At 48.5% G+C, this 27172-nt stretch overlaps 3 protein-coding genes across 11 annotated transcripts in view; all 3 read left to right on the plus strand.

The window, feature by feature from the left end:
* LOC309541280 (uncharacterized protein) overlaps window positions 1–5925 on the plus strand; it is a 123030-nt gene extending 117105 nt beyond the window's left edge. For all 5 annotated transcript variants that reach the window (XM_082238942.1, XM_082238945.1, XM_082238944.1 and 2 more), the window contains 2 exons: window positions 3047–3191; window positions 3662–5925. In XM_082238942.1, the coding sequence (XP_082095068.1) occupies window positions 3815–5713 (1899 nt within the window). In that variant the 5' untranslated portion in view covers window positions 3047–3191; window positions 3662–3814 and the 3' untranslated portion in view covers window positions 5714–5925. The remainder of the gene's footprint in view (window positions 1–3046; window positions 3192–3661) is intronic.
* LOC309541320 (uncharacterized protein) overlaps window positions 1–27172 on the plus strand; it is a 77549-nt gene that overhangs the window by 42270 nt on the left and 8107 nt on the right. The window contains exons 1-2 of one of the 5 annotated variants that reach the window (XM_082239070.1): window positions 8054–10715; window positions 11963–12003. The exons of 1 other annotated variant lie outside the window; for it this stretch is intronic. The gene's annotated coding sequence lies outside the window, so the exon portion shown is untranslated. Of the gene's footprint in view, window positions 1–8053; window positions 10716–11962; window positions 12004–13632; window positions 13844–15570; window positions 15777–21173; window positions 21193–27172 lie in introns of those variants that run through there. 3 more of the 5 variants (XM_082239073.1, XM_082239074.1, XM_082239071.1) reach the window with 3 other exon arrangements.
* LOC309542449 (uncharacterized protein) lies at window positions 21212–23149 on the plus strand (the record flags this gene model as incomplete). Its single annotated transcript, XM_082241248.1, has 3 exons — window positions 21212–21550; window positions 21733–22655; window positions 23121–23149. The coding sequence occupies exons 2-3, from the start codon at window positions 21833–21835 to the stop codon at window positions 23147–23149; spliced, it is 852 nt and encodes a 283-aa protein (XP_082097374.1). The 5' UTR covers window positions 21212–21550; window positions 21733–21832.

Consider the following 27172-nt stretch of genomic DNA (forward strand, 5'->3'; position numbering starts at 1 on the left):
CCTACGGTCCCTTTCTGAAGGTCTTCTCCGTAGTCACTCAGAAACTTTTCTTTGTCCCCGGCTGTTTTGATTTTCACTTTCTTCCCTCTGAATGTAAAAGATAGTCCTTGAGGAAATTCCCACCTAAAGACAATTGAATTACTCCTCAGCAATTTCGCCAACTCTGTGTAGCTAGATCTGAGATCCAATAATTGTTTCGGGATATCTTTGTAAATTTCTACTCTCAGGTCTTGAATCTCAAGTGACTTTTGGAAGTGTGCACTCAATATCTTATCTCTTTCCTCCTTTGATCTCAAAGCAATCAAACAATCTCTGGGCCTGTCTCTCCTTGCTACTTTTCCAAGTCTAAAAGCACTCACAATTTTAAAGTCCTTTTGTAAATTCTTTTGTCAGGTACTCAGTTAAGTCCCCTTCTTCAAGTTCTAAGATTGACCTCAATCTCAGGTTGTTTCCCCTGCTTCGTAGTTCTATCATAGACTGATAGGCCTGCTGATCGCCAATCTGCTTGCGCATAGGTTTCACCTCCTCCTTTAAAGCTTCAACTTTCTGATTAGCTTCCTCAGCCAATTCACGGTTTTCTGTGGTGGCTTCAAATAGTTTCCCAATTGATTGTGCATTCAGTGCCACTTGTTGAGTCAGTTTGTTTACGCTGGCTGTGTTTTGATCAATTTTAGATGATTGCTCAGCCACTTGTTTACTCAAACCTTCCAACTTTTCAAAAATTTTGTCCAGTATTGAGGGAGATCCTCCTGCAGCCATGCCTTCTGGCGTAGTTTGCTCGGTTTCTTCCTCTTGTGTCACCAAAATAGCAGGAACAGATGATCTACGCAGCTGTGAAGTCGTTTGTTTAGCTTTAGCTTTGGCTGATCTTGTTTTCCCAGTGCCGCTCATTCCACTTCTGTCTACGTGCCAAGGTCAAACTGCATGCGATCCCATGGGAATCCACAAGCCCAGAGAGTAAACAAAGAGAGAGGAGAAAAGAAAGAAAAACAAGTCCCAGAAAGTTGTAAATCCAAAATCCTCTAGGGGGAGTTCAAACGTATCTTGAGGGAAGCAGCAAATTTATAGTTCATAAAAAGTTTTTTCTCAAATTGTTCCAAAGCTTCAAAACTTTTAAAACAATGTCAAAACAGCCTCAAAATTCCAAAGTTCCAAAAAGCCTTCAGGTCTCTTATGGTTAGCAGAGTTATCCTTATAAGTAAAACAATGTCTCTAAAAAGTGCCAGAAACAGTATTTCTATGTAACAGTTCAAGTAGCACTCAGATGTAACAGTCCAAAGTAACAAAGTCCACAATCTGACAGTTCTGACAGTCTGGCAGTCCGACTGCCTAGGTTCCTTAATCAATTTGTAAATCCAGGGGAAGAGGTAAAAACAAAGTCCACAACTAGAAGAGTTAAATCCATTGATAACAACAATGTCAGTTCAGGTAATGCACGAATTAGTTCCTTTAGGCGCAGCTTCAAAGGCACCAGACAGATCAAAGTCTTTGCTTTAAGTCTTTAAGCAGAGCCGGGAGACGGACTTCCTGGTTGCGTCTCTTGCTTTGGCCGAATTTTAAATTAAATTAGTCCCAAATTCATACAGTCCCTCTTACTCACGGGTTGTTGCTTTGCTAGTCGAATGTTCCCAGGAAAAAAGGTCAGCGCTCACCGACAGCAGCTACGCGGCTTCACTCCACAGAAAGAGCAATCGACTCACAGCACCGCGCCAGCCCTTCCATGTTCCGGAGCCCCTTACGAGGTCCCTTCTTCGTTTCGGGGGGCGCTTCTGGTGCCCGCCGAGTCCCACGACCACAGGCTTTTGCTGCCTGTGGGTTTCCGACTTGGGTCCCTGCTTCGCCGTAGCAGACGACCCGTTTCTGTGGAGCTTCCCCTTCACAGCGCGAAGGAGGCCGCCATTGCCGTTCGCGCCGCCTCCGGAAGTCCGCCACAATCCATCTTCAAACCACCTCCAGGCACCAACACAGTGCATTCACCACCTTCACTGGTTCTGATTAAAATGAGAAGAAGATCTGTGTATCACCCAAATATTCGTGAACACCCAGCCCAAAACCCCTGATGACCTCTCCCAGCAGCTTCATATAGATATTAAAAAGCATGGGGGAGAGGACAGAGCCCTGAGGCACCCAACAAGTGAGAGCCCAGGGGTCTGAACACTCATCCCCCAACACCACTTTCTGGATATGGCCCAGGAGGAAGGAGGGGAACCACTGTATAACCATTTCCCCAGCTCTCCTAGAGGGTTCAGAAGGACACCATGGCCAAAGGTCTCCAAAGCCACTGAGAGATCTAGCAGAACCAGGAAACAGCTTTCCCCTCAGACTCTAGCGCATGGGAGATCATCATCCAGCGCAACCAGTGCAGTTTCAGTCCCATCATGAGGCCTGAATCCCAATTGGAAGGATCATGGTGGCAGAAGCTTTCCTGGTCCTGCACCCCCAAAAGCTCCAGGCACAATATTTCATTAGCTTTGAAGGGGCCATCCAATACTTGTCGGTCTTTTCTTCAAAAGACAAATATTCTGAATACTTTTTAATTGATGTATGATGTAAATAGCGCTTCTGTTTTCCTTGTTCCACATCAGAGAGACTTTGATACACAGGTCTGAGTTCATCGCTCTCCCTGAAATTGCTGTGTTAGCAGCATTGCCTGGACAGTGTGTTTGGGGGTTCAGGGCTGCCTAGACAACAAGACCCCCTTCTCAGCCTGGCTTATATGGTCCCAAGGAAAGCAGAGCAGTACGTTAGGCACCAGCTTGGCTGCAGGAGTGACTGGAAGGAGGTGTGCAGGACACCATCCAACCCTCTTAGAGAGTCCACTCTGGATTTGTGTAGGTTTTCCTCTATAGCCTTTTCTTCTCCTGAAGATAACTCAAAAGGAAGTGAAGGAGTGCACCAAAGTTTTACGACCAGAGTTTTCCTTCGCGATGGGCTTCCTTCCCAGGTTGATGAGCCCCATCTGCCCTCACTTTCCTCTGCAGAATGGGTAGAATCTGCCTTCTTGACTGTGGGATTCACTGTTTTTCTCCTCCTCTCCATCCACCAGGGCCTGCCTTCACCTGCAACAGAATTCCCTAATACACCAAGGATTTGAGACCCATCATCTACCCTCACCTGCTTTAGCTTGCCGGTTGAAGCTGTTCCTGGGATTGTGGCCCCTATTCCATCCTGACAGCTCCTGAAAGCCACAGGTGAGAGCTGAGTGCAGGGTGGGGACCAATGGTGGAGAAATTACCCCATAAGGTGCATGGCATTTCCCCCACCAAAAGTACTACTGCTACCCTAACACCCCATGACATCGTATGATTATGATCTTTAATACAGTCCATCAATAAATCAATACTACATTTTCAAGGTACTATATATTCCACTAAGTACAGTTTATCTATTTGCCTTGAATATCCTGCTTTTCAGTGTCATTTTAGGATAGTCCTGCGTCAGGAGATGGGCACGAGATCAGACAGCACATTATTTTTTAAAAAATAAAGCTGCTTTATGAACATTGGTTGAGGATTTTGAAAGTTGCTCATGAATTACTATCATTTGATATTGCAACTTCACTTCCTAAAAACTGGGAACATGGGTAGGAGGTGAGGGAATGTAGGAGACGTTGAAATAGGAGAAGGTGCTAATGGAGCTTGATGTGTTCTCTTTCCCTTAGTTCAACTTCCTTGAAACCAAAACAGGATTCCCTTTCCTCCTACTCTGAAGAAGGAGATGGAGAAGACACTCAGAACTCCAGGGGATAGGGCACAATTCCCCCCCATTAGGGATAGAAATTAAAATGTGTGAAATGCGGAATACGCTTCATTGAATGAGCACACATAGTTCACATCAACAAACTCCAACAGGGGAGAAACCATGTAAAGGTATGGAGTGTGGGAAACATTTCACTGATAGTGGAAAACTTAGAACACATCAGCGGACTCACGAGGGCAAGAAAGGATTCCAAAGCAGGGAGTGTGGGAAGAACTTCAGTCAAAATGGAAGCCTTAAATTACACCAAAGGACTCACACAGGGGAGAAACCATATGAATGTATGGAATGTGGAAAAAGCTTCAGTCGGAATGCAGACCTTAAAAAACATAAACGGACTCACACAGGGGAGAAACCATATAAATGTATGGAGTGTGAAAAGAGATTTAGTGATACTGGAAACCTTAGAAAACATCAACAGACTCACACAGGGGTGAAACCATATAAATGTCTGGAGTGTGGAAAGTGCTTCAGTCAGAGTGGACATCTCAATATACATAAACAGATTCACACAGGGGAGAAACCATTTAAATGTATGGAGTGTGGAAAGAGCTTCTATCGGAGTGATACACTTAGAATACATCAATTGACCCACACAGGGGAGAAACCATATAAATGTATGGAGTGTGAAAAGAGCTTTAGTGATAATGGAAAGCTTAGAATACATCAACGGACTCACACAGGGGAAAAACCATTTAAATGTATGGAGTGTGGAAAGAGCTTCAGTCAGAGTGGACACCTCAATATACATAAACAGATTCACACAGGGGAGAAACCATATAAATGTATGGAGTGCGGAAAGTGCTTCAGTCAGAATGGAGACCTTAAATTACACCAGCGGATTCACACAGGGGAGAAACCATTTAAATGCCTGGAGTGCGGAAAGAGCTTTCGTGAAAATGGAAAACTTAGAACACATCAGCGGACTCACACAGAGGAGAAACCATTTAACTGCCTGGAGTGCGGAAAGAGCTTCAGTCAGAGTGGAAGCCTTAGAACACATCAACGGACTCACACAGGGGAGAAACCATTTAAATGTCTTGAGTGTGGAAAGAGCTTCAGTCAGAGTGGACACCTCAATATACATCAACGGACTCACACAGGGGAGAAACCAATTAAATGTTTGGAGTGCGGAAAGAGCTTTAATGATAATGGAGGCCTTAGAACACATCAACGGACTCACACAGGGGAGAAACCATATAACTGTATGGAGTGCGGAAAGAGCTTTAATGATAATGGAGGCCTTAGAAGACATCAACGGACTCACACAGGGGAGAAACCATTTAAATGTCTGGAGTGTGGAAAGTGCTTCAGTCAGAGTGGATACCTCAATATACATAAACAGATTCACACAGGGGAGAAACCATTTAAATGTTTGGAGTGCGGAAAGAGCTTCAGTTTCAATGGAAACTTTAGAGAACATCAACGGACTCACACAGGAGAGAAACCATTTAAATGCCAGGAATGCGGAAAGTGCTTCAGTCAGAATGGAGACCTTAGAAAACATAAACGGACTCACACAGGGGAGAAACCATATAAATGTATGGAGTGCGGAAAGAGCTTCAGTTTCGATGGAAACCTTAGAACACATCAACGGACTCACACAGGGGAGAAACCATTTAAATGCATGGAGTGCGGAAAGAGCTTCAGTCACGATGCAGGCCTTAGATCACATCAACGGACACACACAGGGGAGAAACCATATAAATGTATGGAGTGTGGAAAGAGCTTCAGTCAGAATGGAGACCTTAGAACACATCAACGGACTCACACAGGTGAGAAACCATTTAAATGCATGGAGTGTGGAAAGTGCTTCAATCAGAGTGGATACCTCCGTATACATCAACAGACTCACAAAGGGGAAAAACCATTTAAATGCATGGAGTGTGGAAAGAGCTTCAGGCAGAGTGCACACCTTAGAGTACATCGGCAGACACACAGGGGAGAAACTGTTTAAATGTATGGCGTGTGGTAGGTGCCCTGTGTCCTTCCAGCGTCTTTCTTCCCTTGCTCCCTTCTGCCGGTTTGTGTGCCTGACTTAGGTATCCTGTGTGCTGTATTTTTTTACTGCTGAAACTGGATTTGCTCTCAGGAGCTAAGTTTTGTGCCTCACTGATAACCCAGTGAGAACTGTATGCTTTGAAAACTCAGTAAACTATTACTGAAGAAGTCCTGCTGCCTCTGTGTGTGTTTTTGACGTCAGTGTGGGAATTGCTTTACACGTGGCCCCTACCCTGCCGATACTTGGCTCGTGCCCTGGAGTTGCTGTACTCAAGCATGCAAGATGGGTGCATCTGTGTGTGACTGGTTTTTGCACCAAACTCTCTCACCCTCACCACCGCATGATCTCCGAATACTGCTTCTTCAGTAGAACTTCTCCCTGCCTCCTACATGTTCTGAAGAAAACTTAAAATGCTGTAATTTAATGGGAGATTTCCCCCAAGCCTTTTTGCAATAGGGGGAAGGAGGGGCTGCAGGTAACAGGGAAGTCTCCTGGGGGGCCCATCTTCCCTCACGAACCCCATGAGGCAATCCCAGAGCTCCTGCTTATTCTGGGGTTTGGGGAAGATAGTCCTTTTCTATAATCCCAGAAGTTATTATTCTTCCTGCCAGAGGACCAGTGTACATATTATTATCGTATTGAATTTACTGTTGTTGCTGCTTTTGCTGTCATGGACTGGCTGGGTGAAAGGGGGGGAGGCACCAGCTGGGGGACACCCAAGGGAAGAAGGCTCAGAGTCCGGGTCTTGTATGCCCCCAAATGCTATCAAAACTCCTAGGTCTGGCCAATTAAATGCTGATATGGGAGCTGTTGGGGGCCAGGTCGGTTCTTTCTTTTTCGCCTCTCCTCTGGAAAAGTTCTCTTTCTTTTGGGGTTTGATTACTTCTGCCTCCTTCAGTGCCCACTGCACCATCAGCGAGGTTATGCCCTCCTGCTTAAGATGTTACACAAGGGGGACTCCCTGCCCTTCCGACATGTTGCAGATAAAATAAAAGGTGGGGCGAAAGCAGTTTGAAAAGACTGGTGGCCAGCAAGGGCCACAGTGAGAAAGCCTATAGAAAAAAAAAAGACTCATAACCCCCTCGGCTGCACAGCCTGCCAGTCCTGGGCAGAGAACTCGCAGTTGTGCCAAGAGGAGAGAGAGCCTGATCTCTGCAGCCCCAGCCCACAGCCGGACAGGAGCCTTCAAGCAAAACACAAAGCGAGAAAACGCCTCTTTCCTCACAGCTTCAGCCCCTCTTGGCCGTGCTAGAGACAATACGTAGACATTCACAGAGCTGGGAGCAGGCTGCTGCCTGCTTGAGGCACCCACAGCTGGCCGAGACACACAGATCCGCAGCCCACGGCTCCCTCGTTTCAGGCACCCACAGCTGGGTGGGCTCAAAGAAAGCCTCGATTTATCTGAGTCACGGCACCAAATCTTGTGCAGTGCTTCCTTGGTTTGCAACCGCTTTGAATTACAACCGTTTTGGATTACAACCTGTCAGTATCTCAGCTCGCAGTCAGAGGTAACTGGCCTCCCCCGGGCAACCGACTGAGATACTTGTTGACCTTCCGATCTGCTTCTCCCGGCAGGATACAGGCAAGGCCATAAATCGGCGATCCTCCTCAGACGTGAGAAGAACACACCATCCTCCCTCTCCCTGCATTCCCCCAGGGAGGGGAAAAGAGACAGACAGGAGTCTATTTACATTTCTTTATTCCTGTCATTTCAGCAGTACAGAGAAACATGACTGCACTCTCCAGACTCTGGCAGTAGAGTCACAACTCCACCCCTGTACTTCCAGTACAGGTCAGATGACACTCTGAGCTAACATCCGGTGCTCAGTACAGAGAATAGACTGCCCCTTTTTCCCAACAGTACAGTTCCAGACATCAACATCCTGTTTTGCATTCCAGCCACCTGCAGCTGGCTTTTGCATTGCTGCTTTTTCCTGATACCGAAGTCCGTGCCCCTTTTTTTTGGATTACAACCCACTGGGGGGGGAGGCCCCATTGGCGAAAGCACGCCTTGGGTTACAACCTGTTTTGGTTTACAACCGGACCTCCGGAATGGATTACAGTGGTACCTCGGGTTACATACGCTTCAGGTTACATACACTTCAGGTTACAGACTCTGCTAACCCAGAAATAGTACCTCGGGTTAAGAACTTTGCTTCAGGGCGAGAACAGAAATCGTGCAGCGCGGCAGCAGCAGGAGAAACCATTAGCTAAAGTGGTGCTTCAGGTTAAGAACAGTTTCAGGTTAAGAACGGACCTCTGGAATGAATTAAGTACTTAACTCAAGGTACCACTGTATGGTTATAAACCAAGGTACCACTGTATACCCCCAGAGGCTATAAAAACTCCGAGGTCTGGCCAATAAACTCAGGAGCCAGGAGGAGATAAGAATCCAACGATTTTATTACAGGCAGTCAATATTGGGAATGGGAAAGGACTTTTCAACATGTTAAAGAAAATTATGGGTTTGGAGACTACTCAACAGCCCAGCTCACCAGGGTACAAGTCCCCCACGGGTCCATGCGGTCAGTAAACGAAGGAAATTCCAGCCAAGCATTTTGGAGCAAAGAGCAGTCAGTAGACTGAGATCCTTTACTGTTGTGCAACAGGTTCAAACAGCAGTGAGGGAACTCTGACCCTGGGGCGACATTGACTTTTAAAACTTTCCCACCAAATCCCAGGATACAGTTCGCACAGCAGCATCAATACATCATTGCTACACCACTAAAACGTCAGAAAGGGGAGGATTACACAAGATTAGCATAGGCAGATATGTCAGGGCAACACCCAAGTACAATATTAGGCAAACATGTCTCAAGTACCCACCACCCAAAAGGACAACAGAACTTCCTTTAATGTCTGCAGCCTGGTGAGATTTGGCTGGTGATGAGATTTGGCTTCCCTTGGCTAACAGTGAGCCCAGCAATTGTCACCTCTGGGCATTTCCTGGGGTAGGAGGTGTGTCTACACATCTTCACCCTTGGGGAGGTGGTGTTGGTTTCTGTGTGTTGCCATTGTGCCGTGCTCATGGAGTCACAGGACTCTGTTTTGCATTCCAGAGACATTCCAGACTGTTGGAAGTCTCACGGAAGACAGGAGACGGATGTGATGTTACTGTTTCCTGTTCCTATGTTTTTCAGTTGCTCTCTGCTTTCACAGAGAGAGCATGTATATTTCTTTTCTTTCTGCGTAGTTAGAAATAAAACTCTTTAGCAATGTAGCTAATAAACTTCTCGTCCTTCCCTGCGTGCTGGATACTCTGCTGAATGGGGAGTGTGCTTGGAGCCTCATCAAAGGCTCGGGTCATTAATCATCATCGGAGGAGCTCGGTCGAACCCAAGTCCAACAGGTGGCAGGAAAAAAGAGTCCCTTTTCCAAGGGCAAAATAGCTTTGGAATGGAGGAAACTGGCAAAGGAGTTGATTTTATATGATTTTTTTAAAGCTAGGTATCTTCCCTGAGCTGTCAAGCCAAAAGGATACATTCAGGCATAATATTTGTAACATTTAACAACTTTAAGGATGTGCCCCACCCCGCCTTGTAATTTCTGTAACAAATACTTTCCTGAGATTTTTTCTTTTGGGGTGTGTGTCACAGTTCAGTTTCATTCAGAAGAAAACACTGCTAAAGGAGGGGAAATATAAAATGCACATTGAAAACAGCATAATCAGCAAGAGAATAAAATATGATCATAATCCTAGAACACAGACTATATCTTGCTTTTCACCACTTCTGGGTCTTAAAGCAGCTTCCCCCTTATTTCCTCACAGCCTCAGCCCCTCTTGGCCGAGATATAGAGACAATAAATACTGAGACATACACAGAGATGGGAGCCGGTTATTGCGGGGGGGGGGGGTTTCTCCCCCCCTCTCTCACACACACAGGGGGCTCTCCCGCCCCAGCTCCCCTGGCTGAGCTGGAAACACGAGTCTCAATGCAAAGCACACAAAAAGAAAGCTCTTTCCCCAAAAAGTGCAATTTAACTGCTAGCAAAACACACAGAGCGCCCCCCCCCCTTTTGCCTGAGACACACACAGAGCTGACAGGCCACGGCTCCCTCCATTTCAAGGAACGGGGGTCCCGCACAGCCCTCAGGGCACCTCAGCATCCCATAGATTCCTTTCCTCCGGTGGGGACGGGGACTATTTTGCTTGCTGAGGGCAGGAGTCACACCCTTGTCACATTGCGGGGTGTCAGGCTTTTAGGGAAGGGGGTGAGGCTTGGGTGGGCCAGTCCTGTTCACAGTGAATTCTCAGTCATTTGGGGTTCATCGCTCCACCACAACCCCACTTTCCCACACCTTTTAACTACCCTCTTCCCCAAAGCATCACAATAGTATTCACACATCCCCCAGCTGCAATGCTTTCCTGCGCTTCGCCTTGGAAAGTATCAAGATTCAATCCCCCATCCCGATGGATTTCTGTCTTGACTGCGCCTCCCCCCCTTCCTGGATTTAACAGCAGCAATACCTAAAACACGGAGGGATCTAAGCTCCTGGCGTGGGGTGGGGGAGGGAAGGATTTTGCAATATAAACATTGTGGGGTGGGGTACCCCACTTTGCAAGTGGATTGCCGGGATCAGCCCCTCCCCCATTCTCCTGATTCTCAGGAGGAAGAGGGGAGGGGGGACACCTTCCTCTGCTCCCCGCCCCCCAAATTCCACCCCTTCCGGCACATCCTTCCCAGACCCCGCCTCCGCAAAGCCCAAATCCCCTCCCCAATACGTTGCTCCTCTTCCTCGCCATCCGGCTCCTGCTTCGGGAAAGTGGGGGGGGGGTGAGCCCCCTCCCAACCTGCCTGCTTCTCCCGCAAGTGGAGCTTCTGCGCCGGATTGCTGCTCTGCGCCGTAGCTCTAGGGGGGGCGCTTTCGGAAAGGGGAGGAGGGGCGGCAGGTAAATCCCCCCCACCCACGTGGATGTTGCAGGAAAGGAAAGGAGAATCGGGAGCGAGGACAAGAGGTTAAGGGGTCGCGGGGGGAAGGGGAGAGAAGGATCCAGAGACCCCGCCAGCTCCCCAAAGCGCCTTTCGTGGATCTGGATCCCTGCACGCGTACAATGAAAGAGGTTTACCTTGGACCCTTAGGAAGCCCACCCAGGGGATCCCACGAAGCCCCCTCGCCCCATTTGCCCGCGTAGGCATCCCTGGGGTCCTGTGGGCTCCGCACGGATAAAGCCAGGCCATGAAAGGGTTAACGGGCATGAGGGACGCCTGGATAGAGACCCGCTGTCCCTAATCTGTGCGTCTTGGGGTGGCCCCTCAGGATGGAAAGATGGGGGATGAGGGCTGAGCCGCGCCAAGGTGGGCCTCTGGGTTCAGGGGAGACTCTGGGACAGAGAGAGGGAGTCGAGGAAGTGGGGAGGGGGAGCATCCCTGGGGCAGGGAAGGGCAGAATTGGGGGGGGGAGATAGGAAACCAGTCTTTGGGGAGACTTATCCATAGTGGCTCCCGTGGGGAATCTCCGGAGGGGCCACCTTGGCTTCTCCCTCCCACCCAGGAATCGGCCACCCCTTCAAGGCAGCCAGAGGGATCCCTGGAAAGTGGGGGGTCGTGTCCCCTCACCCCTTCCTTCCTGCAACCTCTATCATCTTCCCACCCCATAAGCCCCTGCCCTGTCCAGACTGTTGCAGGAATCTATGTATAGGTTGGGGGTGTTGCCCCTCCAGCAGATATCATGCACATGCAGCCCACCACCAAAATCAGCACAATCACTTTTGTGATTTCTTCCCACAAAACACTTCATCACAGTTTCTTCCTATCTATTCAAAGGACCTCTGCTGCACAATACCAAATGTAAGAATTCACTGATAAATGTCTCTATGTACTGGCTCACTGGGGAAACTTCAGAAATTCCTATAGACAGGTGAGCTCAGCAGCCCCTCTGCCTGAGTGATAATCCCTGGCATCCTGATACCTGAGTGCCAGACAGGTAGCCATTCCACAAAGAACCAAACCAGATGAAGACAAAAGGGTGTGATTAGCTTGGCTGGGAAACAGGGAATGTCCGCCCTCCCTTTCCCACAGGTGGGTGGGGTTTGTGGCACCAAGATAGGGCTCACCTGGGCGGGTGCCCCCCACCTGCTTGGGCCGGCCTTTGACCCACCCTTGGTCAGGAAGGACAATGGATGGCCAGCAGGGGGTGGGGCAAAGGCCAAAGAAAAGAGGCCGACCCCTTTGTCCAAGCCTCTTTGGGTTTTCTTCCTTGCAGGATCAGGATCCTCAGGAGCGCGTCCTGGCGGCCAGATTAAGGTAAGTTCTGGCCTGATTGGAAGGGTCATGGTTCCTCCACCAGGCTAGGCCGCAATTTTGTGGCTTTTCTTTCTGGGCGGGCGCCCAGCTAGGATGCAACCTTTTTGTTTTGCGGTGGCGGGGGGGGGCATAGCCATCCACCACCCTCTAGCTGTAGGCCGCATGCCAGCCATTTCCCTTCTTGGGGGGGGGGGGAATAAGTCAGGCCACATGGCGGTCATGTTTGTTTGCACTTCCTCCCCCCTTGTTCCACCCTGGCTACTGACGCACTTCTGCTCCTAGAAGGGAAATGTAAATATCTCTTTTCTTTCACCTGATAGATGTTTGGTGGAGGGCAAGGGGAACCATGGGGCGGGGTCCAGGATGCTCAGATTACAGCCACCAGACCTCCCCTTTCATAATGTATTTTGGGGACTGTAACATTGGGATTAGCAGCTAATAAAATTTTGGGTTCTCTTTTGTACGGGGCTTCCATCTTGTTCCACCTGGTGGCAGGTGGGAGTCCTGTCGCGACCGTCTTCAATAAATACCAAGCCTACTGGCTGCTGTTTTGCTCTGGTATTCCCTGCTGGTGTCCTTGTTTTTTCTCCAGGGGGCCCCTCAGATTTCTCCATTAGCAAGACGCACCTTCCTTCCTGCAAGCTTCACCCGCTTCCCACCCCATAAGCCCCTGCCCTGCCCAGATAATAATAATAATAATAATAATAATAATAATAATAAATTTATATAACACCATTCCCCGGGCGAAGCCGGGCTCATGATCAATTAATTAAAATGCATTCTAAAAGCAATTCATTCTAATATAAAATCAAAATCAAATTAATGGCAGATACAGCAATTCTGCCCGGTCCAACCATTGTTCCCCCTGGAGAGGAGAGTGTTGCAGGAAAAATCTGAGGGCTCCCTTGGACAAAAATAAAACACCAACCAGAGCAAATTGAAGCAAATCAGCAGCCTGTAGGCCTGGTCTTTATTGAAGAAAGACTGTCGCGACAGGGTGCTCCCCTCACTTGCAGGTGAGAGGAAAGACCCAGAAGAATAGTGTGCCAAGTGTTATAAAAACTTTTGAAATTCCCCTCCTCTAGGTCAAGCCCACCCCCAAGAAACATCATGCATACATTACAGAAAGGAGGGGTTGAGGGAGGAGTTGGTGGTAACCTGAGTGTCTTGTCACCTGGCTGGTTCCTCCTTTCCCCCCTCCCCATGAGTCACTTCCAGGAGACAAAGGGGAGTTTGCAGTTTCCTGCCCCCAGAGGGAAGATCTGATCATTGTCCTTTGTTTCAGTCCATGCTGAATCCACTCCCATATGCAAGTTCTTTGTGATCTTGATTGTCTTCTGTCTGGGATCATCAGGGCAGGGCTCCTGCAGATGTACTGAGCCGGTGAAGGGATTTTGGCTGACCAGGGTCAACCACCCCCCTTTGTTAGTTCTTGTCATATGGAGTAAAATAAAAATGGAACAGTGCAAACCCAATGTATGGTTGATTTTCTATGAATTTATAACAGAAATGTGGCGTATGTAGTGTGTGTGTGAGTGTGTGTGTGTGTGTGAAGTTTGTACAAACAGAATGATTGGGGTGGGGGGGGTTCCTGCTACAAGAGGAAATCCTGAGAGGAAGAGAGGAGGGGGGAGGCCTTCTCAGAAGCGGCTCTTTGTTTCCGCAATCCCACCCAGGAAGCAGCCAGAAACCTTTTCCTCTCTCTCAGGCTGCCATCTTTAAGTGTCTCTTCTCTGCATGGTTCATTGAGGATGCAGAAGATGTACACCTGTTGTCAGGAACAGGGGTGCCGAGTCCATGGAATGGCTCTCAGGATTGATATAGAAGTTGCATCTCAAAGGCATTTTTGTTTTTTGTTTTTTTAATCATATTTATTAAAATTTTCAGAATACAGGGGAAAAAATAAAAAACAAAAATAAAACAAAAATGAAATACTTTTAGAATCTTATTTTCGTTACCCACTTTCCGGGACATCCCCCTCCCCCTCCCCCTCCCTACTGTATTCCCCTTTCATAATGTTGGTTCTACAAGCTCTCACTCCCAATTTAAACCTTAAATTATTTAGCCCAATATTCCAATTTAAATTATACAATCATCATCTTTCCCTTAACAATGAAAAAATATAAATCAAAAATTCTCTCCCCAAGGCCCCCTTGGTTTCATTCCACGAATTCCCTTTTTAATTTACTAATAACACCCCAGCATAATATAAAAAAGATTCAAAAAAAATATATAGTTACACAGCCTTTGGATTCTGATTCTCCCCCCCCCCCATTCCCCGGTTCGCATTCCCCATGTCCATCAATCTGTCTGTCTGTTGTCTGCCTGGAAATCTTTGATCCATACACCAATCAGTTCCACCTTGCCAGTTTCTTTTCCTTTTTTTCCCTTTTTTAATTTAAATGTTATTTTTGTAATGTTTAATTTCAAACGTCCAATCCAAAAAAGACCCCGAAGGGGTTCCCCCCATTGTTCTGTTCCATGTTGTTGTCAAGTTTCTTGTCCTGTTCTGCTGCTAAAACGTTCTAATTCAGAAGTTTGATGCCTCTACAGGGGTTTGTTATTCAGGAACAAAAACTTACGTCCAGTCCCTTCCTTTCTTCAATAGAGAATTCTATTGTCTCCTTTAATGTAAACACCCCTGTAGACAAAATACTTTTTCAGTTTTGCAGCTTTCTCAGGAGATAGCAAGTCCTATACAGTTCCCAGAGTATTTTTCCGCTTGTAGTTCTTGTAATGTCCCGAAACTCCTCTAGGGGGGTTGCAGTAACTTTGTTTCCTCTTGTCCAAAAGTCCAATTGTTATTCCATATTTTCAACATTTTGTATCCAAATCGTAACCAATTGTAACGAAATTAACTAGCAAAGTCCTCATAGCAAAGTCCTCTTTACACTTTCCGACTTTGACAGCCACTTTGACAGCTGTCAAAGTCTGCTTCTCTTTTCCCCAGGCTCTCTCACGGGTCGCCCCGGTTCCCGGGGGGGGTTACGTTTCCCTTCTCACCCCACTCTTCTCCTCCAGCACAATTCTTGTAATGTCCCATAGTGAAATTCTTGGTTTTTATCCGAAATACACTTCTCTTTGGACCTTGGTTACTCAGTCCTTGTTTTGAAATGCTTACAATAGGGAGGGGGGACTGACTTCCTTTTTAGATCCCCCCCGCTCGTGCCGAATCCGAATTTTTTTTCCCTTTTTTTCTCCTTTAAAACCCGGTTATCAGATTACTCACGGGTTGTTGTTAAAAGTCCGAATTTTCAATGGAAGAAGTCGGCGCTCTCCACCGGATGGCATGCGGCTTCGCTCAGCAGGGGAAGCAGAGGACTCAAAGCACCACGCCACTCCCCGGCACCCGATCCGTAGCCTTTAAAAAGGCTCCTTCACGAGTCGGGAGGGCGCTAACGGTGCCAGCCGAGTCACCCATGTCCATGGTCTCCGTGCCCGTGGTTTTTAAGGGTCCCCGCGTTGCCGGCGCGGTAGAACCCGAGCCCTGCCGAGCAGGTACCCTCCGGAGCTCGGAGGGAGTCCGCCATTCGGCGATGGCGCCAACCCGGAAGTCCCATCTCAAAGGCATTTTTGTTCCTCTAACTTTTTGTAGGCAGTGTCAGACTGACAGACAAGCTGAGATACAATCCATCAAAATTCAATGACAGCGGCTGCGTGAATCTTCCCAGTCAAAGGACCCATTTTCATGATAGACAGCCCCCGTGGCTGGAGGTTCAACACCCAGGGTGTGCCTATACAGGCCAAAGACTGCCAGCATTAGCACAGGTGAGGTGTGGGACCCCCCCCCCCAATCGACAGGATGTGTGTAAATGAGAGTTTGTGGGTGGGATTATCGTTTACGGCAACTCTGTTGCTCCCACAAGGGAGCACCTAGGGGTCAGAACACTCCTCTCCCAAGACCACTTTCTGAACAAGGCCCAGGAGGAAGGAGGGGAACCACTGCAGAGCAGGGCACCCAGCTCCCCTAGAGGGTCCAGAAGGATACCATGGTCGATGGTCTCCAAAGCCGCTTAGAGACCCAGCAGAACCAGGAAACAGTTTTCCCCTCGGACTCTAGCACATCGGAGATCATCATCCAGTGCAACCAGTGCTGTTTTAGTCCCATGATGAGGCCTGAATCCCAATTGGAAGGATATATAATAATAATAATAATAATTTATTATTTGTACCCCGCCCATCTGGCTGGGTTTCCCCAGCCACTCTGGGCGGCTTCCACAGAAACCAAAAAACACTAAAATATCATACATTAAAAGCTTCCCTGAATAGGGCCGCCTTAAGATGTCTTCTGAATGTCAGGTAGTTGTCCATCACCTTGACATCCAATGGGAGGGCATTCCACAGGGCGGGCGCCACCACCGAAAAGGCCCTCTGCCTGGTTCCCTGTAGCTTCGCTTCTCGTAATGAGGGAACCGCCAGAAGGCCCTCGGCGCTGGACCTCAGTGTCCGGGCAGAACGATGGGGGTGGAGACGCTCCTTCAGGTATACTGGGCCGAAGCCGTTTAGGGCTTTAAAGGTCAACACCAGCACTTTGAATTGTGCTCGGAAACGTACTGGGAGCCAATGTAGGTCTTTCAAGACCGGTGTTATGTGGTCTCGGCGGCCGCCCCCAGTCACCAGTCTAGCTGCCGCATTCTGGATTAGCTGTAGTTTCCGAGTCACCTTCAAAGGTAGCCCCACGTAGAGCGCATTGCAGTAGTCCAAGCGGGAGATAACTAGAGCATGCACCACTCTGGCCAGACAGTCCGCGGGCAGGTAGGGTCTCAGCCTGCGTACCAGGTGGAGCTGGTAGACAGCTGCCCTGGATACAGAATTGACCTGCGCCTCCATGGACAGCTGTGAGTCCAAAATGACTCCCAGGCTATGCACCTGGTCCTTCAGGGGCACAGTTACCCTATTCAGGACCAGGGAGTCCTCCACACCAGCCCGCCCCCTGTCCCCCAAAAACAGTACTTCTGTCTTGTCAGGATTCAACTTCAATCCATTAGCCGCCATCCATCCTCCAACCGCCTCCAGGCACTCACACAGGACCTTCACCGCCTTCACTGGTTCTGATTTGAAAGAAAGGTAGAGCTGGGTATCATCTGCATATTGATGGACACCCAGTCCAAACCCCCTGATGATCTCTCCCAGCGGCTTCATATAGATGTTAAAAAGCATGGGGGAGAGGACGGAACCCTGAGGCACCCCACAAGTGAGGGCCCAAGGGTCTGAACACTCATCCCCCACCACCACTTTCTGAACACGGCCCAGGAGAAAGGAGCGAAACCACTGTCTGACAGTGCCCCCAGCTCCCAACCCCTCTAGACGGTCCAGAAGGATGTTATGGTCGATTGTATCAAAGGCCGCTGAGAGATCCAGCAGAACTAGGAAACAACTCTCACCTTTGTCCCTAGCTCGCCGGAGATCATCAACCAGTGCGACCAAGGCAGTTTCAGTCCCATGATGAGGCCTGAACCCTGATTGGAATGGATCCAAATGGTCCGCATCCTCCAGGCGTGCCTGGAGTTGTTCAGCAACCACACGCTCAATCACCTTGCCCAAGAATGGAAGATTTGAGACTGGGCGATAGTTGGCCATACTGGCCGGGTCTAAAGATGGTTTTTTAAGAAGCGGTTTAATGACCGCCTCTTTCAGCGGATCTGGGAATGTTCCCTCACAGAGGGAAGCATTCACCACCCCGCAGAGCCCATCGCCCAGCCCTTCCCGGCTTGCTTTTATTAGCCAGGATGGGCAAGGATCAAGGAGACAGGTGGTTGGTTTCACGCGTCCAAGCAGCCTGTCCACATCCTCGGGGGTAACGGATTGAAATTGATTCCATGCAACTTGACCAGACAGGGCTCTAGCACTCTCCCGCCCCGGCCCTGCTCCCACGGTGGTGTCTAGCTCCTTCTGAATATGAGTGATTATATAATGGTGGAAGAAGCTTTCCTGCTGTTCCAGGTACCCCCCAGCCCAGTCATTCAGTTTGTACTTAAACGACACACACAACATACACGACGTTTTTCTTATAAATTTATAGTAAATCAACTGTACATCAGATTTACCGTATTTCCCCCTCCATAACACGCAGATTTTTTCTCCTAAAAAGTAAGAGGAACTGTCCATGCGTGTTATTGAGCAAATGTGTGCATCACACATTTTCTTCGAGGGTCGTCTTCGTTGCGGTCAGCAGAAGCCAGGGAAGTGCTTGCTAGGAGGTTTGGCCACTCTGCAGCACGACTGTGTGTTTGCTAGTGTGTGTGCTTTGTGAGTGTGCGGTTGCCTGTGTTTGTTCGCTAGCGTGGGTGCTTGGAGGGAGTGAGAGAGTGACAGACTGCTGCATCTTCTCCTGCAATTTGCCTTTTAAAAAATTGGAAGCAGTGGGGCAGTAAAAACCCCTCCCCTCCAGGCAAGCAGAGGGGAAAGCAGAGCGTCCTTCCTTCTAATTCCTCTCCGTGCTGTGCTCTGGTGCTGCTGCTGCGTCTAGGGACTCGCAGGCAACATGCAGGTGGGGAGGGGGAGAGAGAGAGAGAGAGAGCTGGCTGGCTTGGGTGGGTGGGTGGGTGGGGGAACTTTTGCCTTCCTTTCCTCCCTCCGGTAAAACCCCTCTCCTGCATTCTTAGCCAGCTGTTTCTCCGCACACCCCTCTCGGTGCTCCTTGCCCCTTCTATGTTTTTCCTTCCCTCCCCACTTAAAACATGGTTACAAAGCACGGATCCTCAGGATCTTTGCATTGGGTCACCCCAAATTCACCATCAGATCACATGGCAATGAACCAATGCAAAAACAGGGCTGCAATGGTGCAAAAAAGTGGTTACAAAGCACGGATCCACATGGATCCTCAGGATCTTTGCATTGGGTCACCCCAAATTCACCATCAGATCACATAGCATATCCATGGCTACAGCCTGCACCCAAAAAATCACATACCCACTGTTGCCTGGGGCTGCAATGGTGCAAAAACTTGGTTACAAAGCACAGATCCACATGGATTAACAGGATTTTTGCATTGGGCTAACCCAAACTCACCGTCAAATCACATGTCTGTGGCCACAGCATGAAGCACAAAAATGATACATCCACTGTTTCATTCAGATTTTTTTTTCTTGTTTTCCTCCTCTAAAAACTATGTGTGTGTTATGGTCAGGTGCGTGTTATCAAGCGAAAAATACAGTACACCGGTCCACTTTTATTTTGCTCCATGAAGAAAGGACTATCAAAGGGGATAGGTTTAATACAGGGTGGCCATAATCCCTTGAGCATACCAGCATATCCACAGGAGCCCTGCCCAGTTGTTATGCCAACCCTGATGGTCCCAGACATAAGACTATCAAGGTAACAAAGAACTTGCATATAGGAGTGGATTCAACATGGACTGGAGCAAAGGACAATGATCAGCTCTTCCCTCTGGGGGCAGGAAACTGCAAACTCCCCTTTGTCACATGGAAAGTACTCCTGGGGAGGGGGAAAGGGGGGAACCGGCCAGGTGGCAGGACACTCAGGTTACCACCACAACTCCTCCCTCAACCCCTCCTTTTTGTGATGTATCAGTGATGTAGTTGTGATGTAGTTTTAGGGGTGTAGTTTGAGGAATTAGTAACTAATAAAAGTTGGGGTCTTCTTTTGTTGTGGGCTTCCATCTTGTTTCACCTGGTGGCAGGAGGGAGTCCTGTCGCGACAGTTTTCAGTAACGACCAAGCCTACAGGCTGCTGTTTTGCTCTGGTATTCCTGGCTGCTGTCCTTGTTTTTTGTCCAAGGGAGCCCTCAGATTTCTTCATTAACACTGGTCCTGCACCCCCAAAAGCTCTAGGCACAAGACTTTCATTAGCATTGAAGGGGCCATCGGATACTTGGTGATCTTTTCTTCAAAAGACAAATATTCTGAATAATTTTTAATTGATGTATGATATAAACAGCACTTCTGTTTTACATATTCCACATTGGAGAGATTTTGATACACAGGTCTGAGTTCATCGCTCTCCCCGAAACTGCTGTGTTAGCAGTCCTGCCAGCCTGGACAGTGTGTTTGGGGGTCCTGGGCTGCCTAGACAACAAGACCCCCTTCTCAGCCTGGCTTATATGGTCCCAAGGAAAGCAGAGCAGTACGTTAAGCACCAGCTTGGCTGCAGGAGTTGAATGAAGAAGATGTGCAGGACACCATCCAACTGTCTTAGAGAGTCCACTCTGGATTTGTGTAATTTCTCCTCCATAGCCTTTTCTTCTCCTGAAGATAACTCACGAGGAAGCGAAGGAGTGCACCAAAGTATTACGACCAAAGTTTTCCTTCTCGAGGAGCTCCCTTCCCAGGTTTATGAGCCCCATCTGCCCTTCACTTTCCTCTGAAGAATGGGCAGAATCTGCCTTCTTGGCTGTGGGATTCACTGTTGTTCTCATCCTCTCCATCCACCAGGGCCTTTCTTCACCTGCAGCAGAATTCCCCAACCCACCAAGAATTTGAGACCCATCAGGTATCCTCACCTGGTTTAGCCGGTCGGTTGAAGCTGTTCCTGGGATTGTGGCCCGTTGTGCTGGTCCCAGGGGGAATAAGGTACTATTACTGTAGCCCAAGAACAGCCCAGAGTCTCTAGCAGGGCAGACGATCACTAGATGAGACGCGAGGTCTGAGACAGGGAGCCGGGCGGGGTAACAGGAACGCTGGTAGGGCAGAAGCAGAAGTCCAGGCGAGGAACAGGAACACTGGTAAGGCAGAAGCAGGAAGCCGAGCGAGGAACAGGCACACTGGGAGTGCCGAACAAGGACTGGGTAAAGCAGGTACTCCACAACGACGTTGCTCCCGCAACCTGGGACCGGGCTGCCTGACCTTTATCTTCTTCTAAGGCCGGGGGCGGTCCCGACCCCCAGAAGCCCTGCCTCTCTTGGCCTTAAGGCGAGCACTCCTCCTGGGAGACACCAGTTCCCTTCGCCTCTCTGCCCTAAGCCTCTGCAGATCAGGAGAGGCCGAAGGGTTACTGGACCCCGGGGGAGGCTCACCTGTAGCCACTGAGTCTTCCAGCACCTCTGGGGCCTGAATGATTTCACCTGGTGCCTGCTCTTGAGTTTCCTCAGCATCTAGGCCTTGCCCCAGTTCAGCCGGCCCTGGAGGCGGGGACTCCTGTGCCAGCTGGGATTCCTCCGGATCGCTCTCAGACTCGGAATCCCAGGCCATCACACCCGTATTGCATCCTGAAAGCTTCTGGAAGCCACAGGTGAGAGCTGAGTGCAGGGTGGGGACCAATGGTGGATAAATTACCCCAGAAGGTGCATGACATTTCCCCCACCAAAGGTACTACCGCTCCGCTAACACCCCATGACATCGTATGATTATGATCTTTAAGACAGAACAGGAATAAATTCATGTCCCCTTCAAGCCATTAGTGAATCAATACTACATTTTCAAGATACTACACATTCCACTAAGTACAGTTTATCTATTTGCCTTGAATATCCTGCTTTTCGATGTCGTTTTAGGATAGTCCTGCATCAGAAGACGGGCACAAGATCAGACAGCACATCATTCTTTAAAAAATCAAGCTGCTTTATTAACATTCATTGAAGATTTTGAAAGTTGCTCATAAATTACTATCATTTGACATTGCAACTTCACTTGGGAACATGGGTAGGACGTGAGGGAATGTAGGAGACGTTGAAATAGGAGAAGGTGCTAATGGAGCTTGATGTGTTCTCTTTCCCTTTGTTCTCTTCCTTGAAACCAAAATAGGATTCCCTTTCCTCCCACTCTGAAGAAGGAGATGGAGAAGACAGTCAGAACTCCAGGGGATTGGGTACCTTTTCCCCCCATTAGGAATAGAAATTAAAATGTGTGAAATGTGGAATATGCTTCTTTGAATGAGCACACATAGTTCACATCAACGACCTCCAGCAGGGGAGAAACCATTTAAAGGTATGGAGTGTGGGAAACGTTTCACTGATAGTGGAAAACTTAGAACAAATCAGCGGACTCACATGGGCAGGAAAGGACTGCAATGCAGGGAGTGTGGGAAGAACTTCAGTCAACATGGGCACTTAAGATTACATCAACGGACTCACACAAGGGAAAAAACTTTTAAATGTCTGGATTGTGGAAAGAGCTTCTATCGGAGTGATACACTTAGAAGACATCAATGGACTCACACGGGGGAGAAACCTTTTAAATGCATGGAGTTTGGAAAGTGCTTCAGTCAGAATGGAAACCTTAGAACACATCAACGGACTCACACAGGGGAGAAACCATTTAAATGCATGCAGTGCGGAAAGAGCTTCTATCGGAGTGATAAAGTTAGAACACATCAACAGACTCACACAGGGCAGAAACCATATTATTGTATGGAGTGCGGAAAGAGCTTTACTGATAATGGAACCCTTAGAACACATCAACAGACTCACACAGGGGAGAAACCATATAAATGTATGGAGTGCGGAAAGAGCTTTAAGGATAATGGAACACTTAGAACACATCAACAGACTCACCTGGGGGAGAAACCATTTAAATGCCTGGAGTGTGGAAAGAGCTTCAGTCAGAGTGGACACCTCAATATACATCTACAGACTCACACAGGGGAGAAATCATATAAATGTATAGAGTGCGGAAAGAGCTTCAGTCAGAATGGAGAACTTAAATTGCACCAGAACTTAAATTTGCCTGGAAGCAGCCGGCAGAAAGCTTTGCTTCGTGAAGCCCCAGCAGATGCCGAGTTGCTGACTTCCCTCCAAAACCACAGGAAGGGAAACACACATCCATTGCCCTGTGTCCTTCCAGCCTCTTTCCTCCCTTGCTCCCTTCTGCCGGTTTGTGTGCCTGACTTAGATATCCTGTGTGCTGTATTTCTTTACGGCTGAAACTGGATTTGCTCTCAGAAGCAAAGTTTTGTCTATCACTGGGGGCCCAGGGAGAACTGTATGCTTTGAAAGCTCAGTAAACTATTACTGAAGAAGTCCTGCTGCCTCTGTGTGTGTTTTTGACCTCAGTGTGGGACTTGCTCTACACGTGGCCCCTACCCTGCCGATACTTAGCTCATGCCCTGGAGTTGCTGTACTTAAGCATGCAAGACGGGTGCATCTGTGTGTGACTTGTTTTTGCACCAAACTCTCTCACCCCCCCCCACCACATGATCTCTGAATACTGCTTCTTCACTAGAACTTCTCCCTGCCTCCTACGTGTTCTGAAGAAAACTTAAAATACTGTAATTTAATGGGAGATTTTCCCCATGCCTTATTGCAAGAGGGGGAAGGAGGGTCTGCAGGTACCAGGGAAGTCTCCTGGGGGGCCCATCTTCACTCATGAACCCCAGAGCTCCTGCTTATTCTGGGGTTTGGGGAAGATAGTATTTTTCCATAGTCCCAGAAATTATCATTCTTCCTCCAGAGGACCAGTGTGCATATTATTATCATGCTTATTTTACTGTTGTTGTTGCTGCTGCTGCTGCTGTCATGGACTGGCTGGGTGAAAGGGGGGGGAGGCACCAGCTGGCGGACCCCCAAGGGAAGAAGGCTCGGAGTCCGGGTGTTGTATGCCCCCAAAGGCTATCAAATCTCCTAGGTCTGACCAATAAAAGGTTAATTTGGTGTTGGGGGGGGAGAATCCAGGGGTGAGGCTGCTCTGCCACCCAGCTCATCGGGGAGAGCCCGTCGGTCCCTGATGAATAAAGGAAGGAGTCCGGCCACCAACCGGAGCAAATAGCTGTAGATCAAAGTTTATTGCGCAACAGGTTGAAAGAGGAATTGAACCCCGAGGATGGGGTGACAAGGACTTTTCAAAGTTTCTATCTTATCCCAGCATACAGTTCGTGGAGCATCATTGCTACATCAGAAAAGGGGAGGCTAATACATGATTCATATGCCTGTTGTCTTTGTCCATGGAGTTTTCTTGGCAAGGATACTGGAGTGGCTTGCCGGTTCCTGCTCCAGGTGGATCACATTTGGTCAAAACTCTCCACTATCACCTGTCCATCTTGGGTGGCCCTGCACGGCATAGCTCATAGCTTCTCTGAGTTATTCAAGCCCCTTCGCCACGGCAAGGTCGTGATCCATGAAGGGGCAGTGATCCATAAAGCCATGGTTTTCCCAGTAGTAATGTATGGAAGAGAGAGCTGGACCATAAAGAAGGCTGATCGCCAAAGAATTGATGCTTTTGAATTATGGTGCTGGAGGAGACTCTTGAGAGTCCCATGGACTGCAAGAAGATCAAACGCATCCATTCATAGAATCATAGAGTTGGAATAGACCACAAGCGCCATCGAGTCCAACCCCCTGCCAAGCAGGAAACACCATCAGAGCACTCCTGACATATGGTTGTCAAGCCTCTGCTTAAAGACCTCCAAAGGAGGAGACTCCACCACACTCCTTGGCAGCAAATTCCACTGTCGAACAGCTCTTACTGTCAGGAAGTTCTTCCTAATGTTTAGGTGGAATCTTCTTTCTTGTAGCTTGGATCCATTGCTCTGTGTCCCCTTCTCTGGAGCAGCAGAAAACAACCTTTCTCACTGCTCTATAGGACATCCTTTTATATATTTGAACATGGCTATCATATCACCCCTTAACCTCCTCTTCTCCAGGCTAAACATGCCCAGCTCCCTTAGCCGTTCCTCATAAGGCATCGTTTCCAGGCCTTTGACCATTTTGGTTGCCCTCCTCTGGACACGTTCCAGTTTGTCAGTGTCCTTCTTGAACTGTGGCGCCCAGAACTGGACACAGTACTCCAGGTGAGGTCTGACCAGAGCAGAATACAGTGGCACTATTACTTCCCTTGATCTAGATGCTATACTCCTATTGATGCAGCCCAGAATTTGTGCCTCATCTTGTATTTGTGCCTCTCATTTTTTTTGCCCAAGTGCAATACTTTACATTTCTCCCTGTTAAAGTTCATCTTGTTTGTTTTGGCCCAGTTCTCTAATCTGTCAAGGTCGTTTTGAAGTGTGATCCTGTCCTCTGGGGTGTTAGCCACCCCTCCCAGTTTGGTGTCATCTGCAAATTTGATCAGGATGCCCTTGAGTCCATCATCCAAGTCGTTCTTAAGGAAATTAGCCCTGGGTCCTCACTGGAAGGACAGATCTTGAAAAGATTATTTTAAAAAGTAAATCAATTTGTGGCTGGCCTGATCAAGCGTTGCTTCCTCTGGTTAGCCCTGCTAGAACTCAGTTCTTTCTAGACCCTGGGGTCACTAGAGGACTGGTGGCTCCTCCTGGCAAATGGCCTGGTGCGCGCTGGATCACCGGTCCTTCTTTGGCCCCCCTTGAATCTGGGCAACCGAAGGTCCTATCTGGGGTGCCATCTGTTGTAAACAAAAGCTGCCCTTCTTCCCTTATGGGGGACACAAGAGCCCTTTATAGAGTCCCTTGTAGGTTCTCCATCGGTAAGAGAAAACAACAGACACTAACCAGAGAATACTGAGAAGCAAAGTAGCTTGTAAGCCTGATCTCTATTGATCTGTTGCAGCAGGGTGCTCCCCTCACACGCAGAAAAGGAGGAGGACCCAGAACAAAGGTGTGCCTGCCTTTATATAGACATTTTAAATTCCCTGCCCTGGAGCTCCAGACCACCCCTCCATACATCATACATACATCACAGAAAGGGCGTAACCCAAGACCACCCCCACATACATCATACCTACATCACAGAAAGGTGGTCTACAACAGAAATTTGAATGTTGTCATTTTTCCTGTCTGCCAGGTTATCTGATAATGGCTTATCTGATTCCCTTTCCTGGTAGTCTGGTCATACCTTTGAGATGGTGATTTCCCAATTCCTGAGACAATGGGAAGGTTCCCTCACCCCCTCCCTCCTTGCAGAGAAAACGTTTTGTCAGTTTGGGAGTCTAAATGGTTTCAGGACGGTGTTCCTGTGCTGCTCCAGACATGTGGTCCACATATCTATGTATGTGCTTGCTTGCTACATTTATGAACATTTATTATATATATAAGACCTTAATTTTTTTATTACAGGATTCATCCAGCCCAGCCTTTCGCATGATGAATTCTGCATATAAGTTAAATAAGCAGGGAGACAATATACAGCCTTGTCAAACTCCTTTCCCAATTTGGAACCAATCAGTTGTTCCATATCCAGTTCTAACAGTAGCTTCTTGTCCCACATAGAGATTTCTCAGGAGACAGATGAGGTGATCAGGCACTCCTATTTCTTTAAGAACTTTCCATAGTTTGCTGTGGTCGACACAGTCAAAGGCTTTTGCATAGTCAATGAAGCAGAAGTAGATGTCTTTCTGGAACTCTCTAGCTTTCTCCATAATCCAGCGCATGTTTGCAATTTGGTCTCTGGTTCCTCTGCCTCTTCTAAATCCAGCTTGCACTTCTGGGAGTTCTCGGTCCACATACTGCTTGAGCCTTCCTTGTAGCATTTTAAGCATAACCTTGCTAGCGTGTGAAATGAGCGCAATTGTGCAGTAGTTGGAGCATTCTTTGGCACTGCCTTTCTTTGGGATTGGGATTCATGTGTTGCAGGAAGCCCCCCCCCCAATCATTCAATTTGTACAAACACCACACACACACACACACACACACACACACACACGACATACGGAATGCTTCTGTTATAAATTCATAGAAAATCAGCCATACATCGGATCTGCACAGTTCCACTTTTATTTTACACCATGAGGGAAGAACTATCAAAGGGGGGGGGGGGGAGAGACTTGACACAAGGCAGCCATACTCCCCCAAGCGTACAAACACGTCCGCAGATTTCTCCCTTGACACATGGAATCCGCTTCTGGCTACAATTGTATCGGCTGCTTTTCTGAGCCTCTTGGCTGTTGTGCAGGGACGGAGCCTGTGTCCACGGTCCTTGTCCTGGCCTTAGTCAGAGTCTGGGGTGGGGAGCTGGGATTTGGGGGGAGTCGTTTAGCTGCCCCCCGTTCCTGGTTTGAAGAGCACCAAGACCTAAAACACGGAGGGATCTAAGCTCGTGGGGTGGGGGAGGGGAGGGGAGGGTGTTGCAATGCAAACCTTGTAGGAGGGACGGGACCCACTTTGCAGCTGGATCTCCGGGATCAGCCCCTCCCCCGCTCTCCGATCCACTAAAGGAAGAGGAGAGGGGGGGAACTTTCTCCTCCCCCCTCCTCTATACCTCCCCTCCCCTCCCGGCACATCCTCCTCTCACCCCGCCCCCACCATCCCAAATCCCTCCCCCAATCCATTGCTCCTCCTCCTCCTCCAATCCGGCTTCGCTCCGGGA

This window comes from Podarcis vaucheri (assembly GCF_965113315.1).
Source record: "Podarcis vaucheri genome assembly, chromosome: 10".
Lineage (NCBI taxonomy): Eukaryota > Metazoa > Chordata > Lepidosauria > Squamata > Lacertidae > Podarcis > Podarcis vaucheri.